Genomic DNA, 12350 nt, shown 5'->3' on the forward strand with positions numbered 1-12350 from the left:
CTAGACAACCTTCCCTGCAGGCAACCATCCCTGTAGGAAATGATGTTCTGAAGTGTGAACAAAATTCTGTTTTTAGATTTCTAAAACATAGAGAGGTAGAAGGAAATTTTAGTAGGGAAATAAAAGTCATATTAGGGTAACAGTAATGGTTGTCAGCATCTAAATTTATAAAATGTTCTTAATTCAACTTCCCAAACAATAGTATCTAAAAAATAGTTTCAACAAGGCCTTAACTTCATGGTTTCTTGGGAAAAGTTACCAAAACTCAAGAGCTTCTGTTTTGGATGAGAAAATATTGCTTTCAGTAATTTCCTTTTATTTACTAATTAACATTTAAGCTTCTGCCTTTTAGAAGTTCCATGTTCCAATCTAGTGTAGCCAAAATGTGCAGGTGGCTGTTTTCAAAAGTCAGTAAACAAATTAAATTTCTTTGATAATATTTTAAGAACAATTTTGGGGAAAACCCTGTTTTTTACTAATTAAAATAATTGCCCACAACGTACCCAAACCTTTGGGACACAATGAAAGCATTTCTAAGAGGGAAACTCATAGCTATGAGTGCCTTCAAGAAAAAACGGGAGAGAGCACATACTAGCAGCTTGACAACACATCTAAAAGCTCTAGAAAAAAAGGAAGCAAATTCACCCAAGAGGAGTAGACGGCAGGAAATAATCAAACTCAGGGGTGAAATCAACCAAGTGGAAACAAGAAGAACTATTCAAAGAATTAACCAAACGAGGAGTTGGTTCTTTGAGAAAATCAACAAGATAGATAAACCCTTAGCTAGACTCACTAAAGGGCACAGGGACAAAATCCTAATTAACAAAATCAGAAATGAAAAGGGAGACATAACAACAGATCCTGAAGAAATCCAAAACACAATCAGATCCTTCTACAAAAGGCTATACTCAACAAAACTGGAAAACCTGGACGAAATGGACAAATTTCTGGACAGATACCAGGTACCAAAGTTGAATCAGGATCAAGTTGACCTTCTAAACAGTCCCATATCCCCTAAAGAAATAGAAGCAGTTATTAATAGTCTCCCAGCCAAAAAAAGCCCAGGACCAGACGGGTTTAGTGCAGAGTTCTATCAGACCTTCAAAGAAGATCTAACTCCAGTTCTGCACAAACTTTTTCACAAGATAGAAGTAGAAGGTATTCTACCCAACTCATTTTATGAAGCCACTATTACTCTGATACCTAAACCACAGAAAGATCCAACAAAGATAGAGAACTTCAGACCAATTTCTCTTATGAACATCGATGCAAAAATCCTTAATAAAATTCTCGCTAACCGAATCCAAGAACACATTAAAGCAATCATCCATCCTGACCAAGTAGGTTTTATTCCAGGGATGCAGGGATGGTTTAATATACGAAAATCCATCAATGTAATCCATTATATAAACAAACTCAAAGACAAAAACCACATGATCATCTCGTTAGATGCAGAAAAAGCATTTGACAAGATCCAACACCCATTCATGATAAAAGTTCTGGAAAGATCAGGAATTCAAGGCCAATACCTAAACATGATAAAAGCAATCTACAGCAAACCAGTAGCCAACATCAAAGTAAATGGAGAGAAGCTGGAAGCAATCCCACTAAAATCAGGGACTAGACAAGGCTGCCCACTTTCTCCCTACCTTTTCAACATAGTACTTGAAGTATTAGCCAGAGCAATTCGACAACAAAAGGAGATCAAGGGGATACAAATTGGAAAAGAGGAAGTCAAAATATCACTTTTTGCAGATGATATGATAGTATATATAAGTGACCCTAAAAATTCCAACAGAGAACTCCTAAACCTGATAAACAGCTTCGGTGAAGTAGCTGGATATAAAATTAACTCAAACAAGTCAATGGCCTTTCTCTACACAAAGAATAAACAGGCTGAGAAAGAAATTAGGGAAACAACACCCTTCTCAATAGCCACAAATAATATAAAATATCTCGGCGTGACTCTAACGAAGGAAGTGAAAGATCTGTATGATAAAAACTTCAAGTCCCTGAAGAAAGAAATTAAAGAAGATCTCAGAAGATGGAAAGATCTCCCATGCTCATGGATTGGCAGGACCAAAATTGTAAAAATGGCTATCTTGCCAAAAGCAATCTACAGATTCAATGCAATCCCCATTAAAATTCCAACTCAATTCTTCAACGAATTAGAAGGAGCAATTTGCAAATTCATCTGGAATAACAAAAAACCGAGGATAGCAAAAACTCTTCTCAAGGATAAAAGAACCTCTGGTGGAATCACCATGCCTGACCTAAAGCTTTACTACAGAGCAATTGTGATAAAAACTGCATGGTACTGGTATAGAGACAGACAAGTGGACCAATGGAATAGAATTGAAGACCCAGAAATGAACCCACACACCTACGGTCACTTGATCTTCGACAAGGGAGCCAAAACCATCCAGTGGAAGAAAGACAGCATTTTCAACAATTGGTGCTGGCACAACTGGTTGTTATCATGTAGAAGAATGCGAATCGATCCATACTTATCTCCTTGTACTAAGGTCAAATCTAAGTGGATCAAGGAACTTCACATAAAACCAGAGACACTGAAACTTATAGAGGAGAAAGTGGGGAAAAGCCTTGAAGATATGGGCACAGGGGAAAAATTCCTGAACAGAACAGCAATGGCTTGTGCTGTAAGATCGAGAATTGACAAATGGGACCTAATGAAACTCCAAAGTTTCTGCAAGGCAAAAGACACTGTCTATAAGACAAAAAGACCACCAACAGACTGGGAAAGGATCTTTACCTATCCTAAATCAGATAGGGGACTAATATCCAACATATATAAAGAACTCAAGAAGGTGGACCTCAGAAAATCAAATAACCCCCTTAAAAAATGGGGCTCAGAACTGAACAAAGAATTCTCACCTGAGGAATACCGAATGGCAGAGAAGCACCTGAAAAAATGTTCAACATCCTTAATCATCAGGGAAATGCAAATCAAAACAACCCTGAGATTCCACCTCACACCAGTGAGAATGGCTAAGATCAAAAATTCAGGTGACAGCAGATGCTGGCGAGGATGTGGAGAAAGAGGAACACTCCTCCATTGTTGGTGGGATTGCAGGCTTGTACAACCACTCTGGAAATCAGTCTGGCGGTTCCTCAGAAAATTGGACATAGTACTACCGGAGGATCCAGCAATACCTCTCCTGGGCATATATCCAGAAGAAGCCCCAACTGGTAAGAAGGACACATGCTCCACTATGTTCATAGCAGCCTTATTTATAATAGCCAGAAACTGGAAAGAACCCAGATGCCCCTCAACAGAGGAATGGATACAGAAAATGTGGTACATCTACACAATGGAGTACTACTCAGCTATTAAAAAGAATGAATTTATGAAATTCCTAGCCAAATGGATGGACCTGGAGAGCATCATCCTGAGTGAGGTAACACAATCACAAAGGAACTCACACAATATGTACTCACTGATAAGTGGATACTAGCCCAAAACCTAGGATACCCATGATATAAGATACAATTTCCTAAACACATGAAACTCAAGAAAAATGAAGACTGAAGTGTGGACACTATGCCCCTCCTTAGAAGTGGGAACAAAACACCCATGGAAGGAGTTACAGAAACAAAGTATGGAGCTGAGATGAAAGGATGGACCATGTAGAGACTGCCATATCCAGGGATCCACCCCATAATCAGCTTCCAAATGCTGACACCATTGCATACACTAGCAAGATTTTACTGAAAGGACCCAGATGTAGCTGTCTCTTGTGAGACTATGCCGGGGCCTAGCAAACACAGAAGTGGATGCTCACAGTCAGCTAATGGATGGATCACAGGGCTCCCAATGGAGGAGCTAGAGAAAGTACCCAAGGAGCTAAAGGGATCTTCAACCCTATAGGTGGAACAACATTATGAACTAACCAGTACCCCTGAGCTCTTGACTCTAGCTGCATATGTATCAAAAGATGGCCTAGTCGGCCATCACTGGAAAGAGAGGCCCATTGGACACGCAGACTTTGTGTGCCCCGGTACAGGGGAACGCCAGGGCCAAAGGGGGGGAGTGGGTGGGTAGGGGAGTGGGGGTGGGTGGGTAAGGGGGACTTTTGGTATAGCATTGGAAATGTAAATGAGCTAAATACCTAATAAAAAAAAATGAAAAAAAAAAAAATAATTGCTTCCCTTTAGTTATGTGTGCCTGGCTAATGAATAATAACACAGCCAATCTTAATACAGTCTGCTTTAAATATACTTTGCAAGGTATGATATTATTCCTTACTATGGGTACATGTTTATATATCCAAGGGTGAGGATTGTAAAATGTTTTCTAAAAAGAAACAGCTACAACATATTTGTAGTTATTCACATTTCTCTCTGAATCAAACACATAGGGCCCATTACTCAATTAAACATGAGTGTGAATACCTGTGTTACAGGGGTGCTGAGTTCATGCATGCAGAACTGAAAGCTCATATAATTTTCACATGACAGGAAACATTTTTTTATTAGCACTTAAAAATGCAGGTCATAATACATTGCAATCTGTCATATTTCATCATAATCTGCCTCTCCTTTTTAAACTCTGTGATTTTCATAACATGATAGAAGCCTAGACTCACTAATTATAACTTAAACATGCTGTAGATTTAGTTCAAATCTGTGCATCCTAGCTCCCATGACTACTGCAGGGTAACAATCTCATCTTGCTTTACAGGTATGCCAAAGGCTACCCACCTTATTCCCCATACATAGGAAGTTCACCTACTTTTTGTCACCTACTTCAAGAAAAAGTGCCATTTTGCTGCTTAAGATTAGACAAGGTAATGTGTTTCTGTGGGTTTTATGTTTTTCAATTAATACATTTATAGCATAAGCTATTGCACATAATTAAATAACTTTATAGTATTTGATTAAAATATATTAGCATATAAACTTTATTATAGAAAGTGGTCAGTTTTACTTTTTGTCTCACTGAAAAATCACATAAAAGCTTTATACTTCTATTTAATTATCCAGTTATGTTAACCAGTCAGTTAGGTTTTTAAAAGGGACGACAGGCACAAGACTCTTAAACCACCTTTGGTTATTAGTTAATCAGCATTTGTGTTTGCTCACTTATCAAGTCTATGCTTTAATAAACAATCTCTTGACCAAAGGTATTTACATGCATTTATGACTAGGCTGAAGCTCACCTTTCTCCTTCTCACATTTTTTTATGTAGTTTTCTCTTCCTTCCTGAATGCCTTAAAGAATCAGCTCAAAGCAAAACACTCTGAGAATGTGCACATTTTTTTTGCCTTTTTTCCTTTGATATTTTTTACTCCGGAGGAATGAGGAACAGGTTGAAGTGAAATGACACACACCCTACAGAAGTTTCTGGGCCTTTTGCATCATAAACAGGGAATTTCTTTTACTGTTTATTTGGCTTTAAAATTATAACACCTGCACCCTTTCACAGCCTGTGCAACTTGAGAAAATCACAAATAAAGTTCTTCACTTATCTGTAAAATGAATATAATTTTAATGCTATGACTTCTGTAGTGTTCTTATAAGAGTTATGTTCTTACATTTAACTCAGGGCGTTTGATTTTTGAGCTGGGTTTCCACTCATTTCCTTAGTGTTCTTACTCTTTTCTTTGTTACAAATACGGTCTGCTTCTGCACTTAAAGAAGATAGAATGCTTGTAAGCTCCAAACTTTATCTACCTGAAGTTGGCCTGTGAATCATTCTGTTCCTTTTAATTATCCCATGCCATTTCATTGGCATCAGGAATTCTATTTTTGAAGGCCTTCCTTACTCTTTGTTGTCTTTTTTTTTTTTCTTTGATTTTTGAAGCATTTGAGTTTTCTGGTCAGCTTTGCTAAATTCACAGATGTAAAGTTTCAATGTTGTTCATCTGTATTGACCCCTTCTACGGGTACAATTTCTTTTTCACTTAGAGTACTTTTGATGTTTTCCTTCAAGCTTGTTCTTAGCATACCATTTTAGCGCCCCTTTCTAATGTACTCAATTCTTTTCTTAAACATACAGTTATAAAGTGTGGGAAGACTATCAGGAAACCAAGACAGTAGAACTGAATTACCCCCAAGTATATAACCTAATTCTTACTGTACGGCTCAGCTCTCAGCGAAAAGGGACAGTCCAAGACTTTTTAAAGAAGGTTACTAACAACCTTTTGCTACATTAATACAGGAAAATGAGGCAGTTTTATTGCTTCATGGCTATATAAGAGATTATTAGTTGTACCGGAAATATTAGGCTGGTATGAAAGGATCTGCTTTGAAAATGGATGTTTTCTTTGGGATTTTGGGATAGCATTTAATCAGTTGGCTCCATTGTGTCTCTGAAGTCTATGAATTGGGATGACCTCAGCACTCTGTCCCATTGTCAGCTGACTCTTCTGGTCAAGGCTTCTCATCACTACTTTCATATTGTCTCCTTGGATTTTCTTATCTGTGTCCCATCTGTGTGCTCATAAGCATAGTAGTTCTCTTACCTTGTGATATTTCATGGATGTTGAAGTTCTAATTTTTCTAAGCTTCAGCCCATCAGTATTCTTCAGCCCTTTTCTTAGTGCCCCCTGCTTTTATTGTTGGTTATTTTATTCACATTTCAAATGTTATCCCCCTTCCTCGTTTCCCCTCCACAAACCCCATATCCTATCTCTTTTTCCCCTGCTTCTATGAGGGTCCTCCCCCATCAACCCACCCACCTCATCACCCTGGCATTCCTATAAGCTGGAGCATCAAGCCTTTACAGGACCAAGGGCCTCCCTCCCATTGTTGCCAGATAAGGCTGTCCTCTGCTACATATGCAGCTGGAGCCATGGGTCCCTCTGTGTGTACTCTTTGGTTGGTGGTTTAGTATCTGAGAACTCTGGGGTTCAGGTTGGTTGATATTATTGTGCTTTCTATAAGGTTGCAAATTCCTTCAGCTCCTTCAGTTCTTCCCCTAACTCCTCCCTTGGGGTTCCTGTGCTCAGTCCAATAGTTGGCTGCAAGCATTTGTATTTGTATTGGTCAGGCTCTGACAGAGCCTTTCAGGAGGCAGCTATGTCAGGCTCCTGTTAGCAAGTACTTTTTGGCATCAGCAATAGTGTCTGTTTACCCTACCCCAACCCACCCCCTTTTTTTTTTTAAATATGGGCTTTATATGGCTGTAGCATCTGAATATCAGAACTAAAACTCTCCCTACTGCATCCTATGAAGACCTATGCCCCTATTCTTTACTGCTTGCTCCCTTCCGTTAGATCTTTTTCTTCTACTTTTCTGGATTATTTCCCTACTGCCTCATTTTCAGCTGTTAGAATTTCTACCAATGAAATTTGGATGTGACAACTTCTTCCCCATTATATTTGCCCTTGGACTCTCTTTACTTTCATCCTAAGGAGACAGTTTTCTTGGTTTCCAGTTACACAGTAATTATTTTCTAAATGTCTCTGTCCTTCTGGTCACCATAAATATCTATCATTATTATTGATATTCACTCTTTCTTGATGGCTGATTAAATCCTATATTCTTGGCTGGTCTATGCTTTCTTTCATAATAAGGTCTATGACTGTGCAATTATGTTTATTCAGGATTACGATTCACGGACTTTTCTGATACCTGTGGCTTGGTCATTTTTACAAAATCCTCAACCAGTAGTTATTTGAATAAGGTTCCTTTCTGATTGTGATTTCTATTTTAGCTCCTAGCCTTTAGTTTTGGCCTGGGTTTTGCATTTGAGATAAGAGTTTCATCCCTGTTCTGCAATTGCTTCTCTCAGCTGCATTAAATATGTGGTTTTAATTATCTTTTTTTCAGCATTGAAAATTGAGCTTGGTGTTTCAAATAAGTTGGTGAAGTGCTTCAGTACTGACTTATATCTTTAACCCTGAATTAATTTTGGGTTACAATGCTCAACTTGAGAGGATATATATATATATATATATATATATATATATATATATATATATATATCCAATGTTTAAACAACTACCTTGGATATTAAATAGAATTTTGTTAATTCTTTAATTGCTTCTACTTTTTTATTCAAACTTAATTGATATTATTTTCTGAATCTAGTAACAGCAAAATCTGTAGTTTTTGTAGGGCTTAATTGTTTTTATCCTCACATTGTGCTTCATTTTGCCATTTAAAAAATAATTTTATTAAGGGATAATGGCAAAAAGGTACTTCATAAGTAATTAACACAAAGAGAACTAACTAATATCAACCCAGGTAAACAAAAAGCAGTCCATGTAGAGACATATAATGGTGAAGAAAAAGAACCACTGTAGCCATTAGGCATGCAGATAATTGAGCTTGCAAGCTGTCTTGACTTAGTAATGTTGTTTAATTTCCTCTGAGTCTAACTTCATAGGAATAGCAACATTTTTTTCCCAACAATTTTGTTCTTACCCCAACTTTGTGGTGAGTTCTGATCAAGTGTTATGCTTTCTTTCTTGTGTATTGCTTCTTACTATATAAGCCTTGTCTGCACTACACAACACAGTTTTCTTTTCTTTAATTTTCTCCATTCTTTTTTTTTAATTTTTTTTCTTATTATATCACCCTAGGTAACTAGACTGGGTATACCCCTGATGCTTTTAAATCATAACATCAATATATTTTTGAAACAGAAATCACGTATTTATGCTATAACAAAACAGACGGTGTGTGGCTATACAGCAACAACTTTTAGCTTGTACAGCAACCAGTGGACACAGGCCATTCTCAGCACCATCCTGTGTACTTCTCACTCCTTTACATTATCGATCACACTTTTCTTTCCTACATTAAGTAGGAGAACTGAGCAAAGACAAATGCAACTGTGTTCCAATTTGTTAGAATATTAGGTTGATAAATTTTACATAACCATATATCCTACATTCTTTCACCAATTTTTAATGGTGTATAAAAATGGCATTTCTTTGTATAATTTTCTCCTCTAGAGTTGCCAGCATAACTACTATGAGGACGCAAAAGCCTATGGATTCAAAAATAAACTAATTATAGTTGCAGCTGAAACAGCTGGAAATGGACTATATAATTTTATTGTACCTCTCAGGGCATATTATAGACCAAAGAAAGAATTAAATCCCATAGTTCTGCTATTGGATAACCCGTAAGTATATTTTAAGATACACAGACAGAATTTTTAATTTAATTGTATATTGTCTTGAATTTACTGATAGTTTTCAATCAGATATATTATGGTGCACAAATCATTGGGAGATAGAATCTATGCTATAATGCTAAGCATTATTGGCTATGATCATGTTTCATCAATTCTAGTTAAATATCATTGGCAACTTTTATTTTAAATTAATATGCAAATAGTCATCTACTCACAGGATCAGTGAAAAGAAGCCACTGAAATATCTTTTTAAATTTTCACAATTTAATTAACAAGCTTTAAAGATACCTGCCAAAAGTGAACAACTTTGTCCTTTAGTCATTTATTATCAGAGAAGCATTTATTGATGTGCTTTTATATGTTAAACCATGGAATGTCACTGTGTGTTTTACTTATGTTAATTTTCATAACCATAACAGAAAACAAGCTATGCTGTATCACAAGCGTATGTCTGGAACTTTTTAGGGTGATTTGAAAATCCTATAGATGAATGCACATGTTTTCTGAATGAAATGGTCAAACTATTTTATTATGTTCACGTTACAGTGCCCCTCCCTATAATTGTGAATAAACTGGTTGCCATGGGTGCAGTGTTAGAAGAAATTAAAGCATATGAAAGCAAACCTCAGTAGTGTGACAGCCAGGGTGTAGGAAGTCTATAAAAATAGGGAGATTATCAAGCTCCTCCAAGGGTTTTTCAACACTCTGAATTCTGGAGGTTCTCTGCAGGGTAACTAAGTTAGTACTAAAGACACTTCAGTTAATCAGTTAATGAAGTCAAATGCTCAGTTTGGGCCTGTTGGTCAACACTAGAAACAGAATTTAAGATAAGCATGTTCAGATTGTCATAAAGTTTCCTCACTGAGAATGACTAGATCAAACTGACTCAATTAAAGCTCCCTGTCACAAAAATAAAGAAGTAAAAACGTTAAAAGAAAAAAAAAAGTGGGCCGGGTAGTGATGGCGCACACCTTTAATCCCAGCACTTGGGAGGCAGAGGCAGGGAGATTTCTGTGTTCCAGGCGAGCCTGGTCCACAGAGTGAGTTCCATGACAACCAGCAGCCAGGACTATACAGAGAAACCCTGTCTTGAAAAACAAAAACAAAAACAAAAACAAAAAACAAAAAACAAAACAACCAACCAAACAACCAAAACAGACAAAGTGGGACTGTGTGTAGAGGACTGTCTGTCAATTTTCAGGCCAGACCAACTGATCTATCCTCTTTCTCACATTATTTCAATATTAAGTCTGGGGTCCTGATTCATAGCTCTTCCCTACCACCTCATAAATATATTCATTTTCTCTAAATTTAGCACTGGTGTTCTGCTTATGAAACAGAGGTATACTTTTCATTTTCTGTCTCCAGTTTTGTGAAATAATCTTAGTCATTTGTCTTTTACCTCATTAGCATATCTAACACGAGCCAAGCCATCTCATTCTGTTTCATTTTGAATAAAATGTCACTAATATTTCAGATTCCTGGAGATCACTTTGTTCATCAGGGTTATCTAGTCCTGTGGTTCTTTATGTAGCCTTAATTTCTGAATGTGATTCATCACACACAACATCTGCAAACTCTCCTTCTCCGGATTACTGACAGGCCACTATGTCCCTGTACGGGAACATGCAGGCATTCTGTACTATCCTATGTATTAAACCATAAAGACTAACTTAAAAGTTAGTGCTCTTTTCCTGCACATGGTTTATTATAGTAGTGAATGCTGAAATTCACTCCATTTCATCATACTTAACATTTTAATTTTATTATACATTTTATATATTCATGTTGCATAAAAATCATGGCAACAGAGAAATGCCCTCAAGGAAGTAACAATCATAATGCTTACATTTAATTTAATCATTTGTATAAACTTTCATTATCAATGTTATGAAGCAGAGCTAAAACGTAATACATCCAGGCAAAACTCCTCTTGTCAATTCTAGGATGAGGGACAGCTATGCACCAGCAAGGTCATGGTTTTTGATCTCTCTAAGATCTTACCCTACTCATAGGTTTTGAACAATATATATTGTTCGCAATTAGTCTTAAAGGTCACTATCTTATCTTAATTTCCAATATTTACTCACTGAAAAGACATCATCTTTGAAAAAATTGCTGACAGTTTGGATAACAAATATCCGCATGATACTGTTGTTTGGTGATTCCTGCTGAGTATAATTTTATTTATACTCAAAATAAACACAATTATTTTATTATCATATTACAAGTATTATAATTATTTCAATTTATTTACTAAATTACAAGGACATTATATAAAACATTTAGCTTCTTGTATATGTCTCAAAGTTAACATCAAACATTTTTGCTTGCTTCAGCTCCTTGGTTGAAATGGAGACTCATATACTGAACTTCAATAAATAATGCTCCTGGAAATTTTCTGCAGTCCCTTCTCCCTCTTTTGAAACAATGAAACACCTGCTGGTCCAAAATTGCTTTTTATTCTGCAATATATTCTACAAATTTGCAGGAAATGATGATTTTTTTCTCCTTAACAGCTCCATATTCTAAGAACTTTCACAATCATAATCTTATACACTTCAGTAATTATTGCTTAATTTTGAGTGTTTCACCAAACTCTCAAATGAGTTTAAATGAGCAGTGGTGGAATGAATATTAAGTGAGTGCCTATTGAGATAAATTAATAAAAATACAAATTAATTCCATATAATAAGAAAAGAAATGTTGTAAAAATGAAGTAACAAAATGCAAATCCAATTTATACATTCAACACACAGCAGGATATTCAGAAAGTTTGTAGCTAGAAAGACTTGCACATTTCGTGGTACTCAAGTGAAACTCTGGCACGTTGAAAACATCTTTCCTGTGGCTCATTAGAGCCACTCTGATCTTTCCATAGTTCCTCAGAGTACTGTCAGTTCTGATGGTTCTACCATCTGCTCTCCTTTGTTTTTGGTGCTAGAATGATTTCCAATATTTTGATTATAGCCTCTACCTTAAAGGTCGTCTAGCTAAAATTTAGTTGGAAGTCAAAGCTGTTATATATTATCCAAACATAGACAAAGGAGTGCCGGAGCCATGCTGATGCCATGAATTTTTACACTGATCTTTTATTAAATCAATCAACCTCTTTTCATGCAGTACCTAAACACTTAAGCTTATTTACAAATTATAGTAATGGACAGTTTTGTTTCATACAGAATTGAGATGATATCTAAACTTAACCTCCAGAGCAGCCTGGACCATTTTATTTTATTCT

The 12350-nt window shown here is 36.4% G+C and overlaps 1 protein-coding gene across 22 annotated transcripts in view; it reads left to right on the forward strand.

Annotated features, from left to right (window-relative positions):
- Kcnt2 (potassium channel, subfamily T, member 2) overlaps window positions 1–12350 on the forward strand; it is a 368389-nt gene that overhangs the window by 268507 nt on the left and 87532 nt on the right. For all 22 annotated transcript variants that reach the window (XR_001784498.1, XR_001784494.1, XR_001784492.1 and 19 more), the window contains 2 exons: window positions 4703–4808; window positions 8925–9097. Coding sequence is in view for 18 of the 22 variants with exons in the window: in XM_011247999.2 (XP_011246301.1) it covers window positions 4703–4808; window positions 8925–9097 (279 nt within the window). In the remaining 4 variants the exon portion in view is untranslated. The remainder of the gene's footprint in view (window positions 1–4702; window positions 4809–8924; window positions 9098–12350) is intronic.

The sequence above is a fragment of the Mus musculus genome, chromosome 1, assembly GCF_000001635.26.
Source record: "Mus musculus strain C57BL/6J chromosome 1, GRCm38.p6 C57BL/6J".
Lineage (NCBI taxonomy): Eukaryota > Metazoa > Chordata > Mammalia > Rodentia > Muridae > Mus > Mus musculus.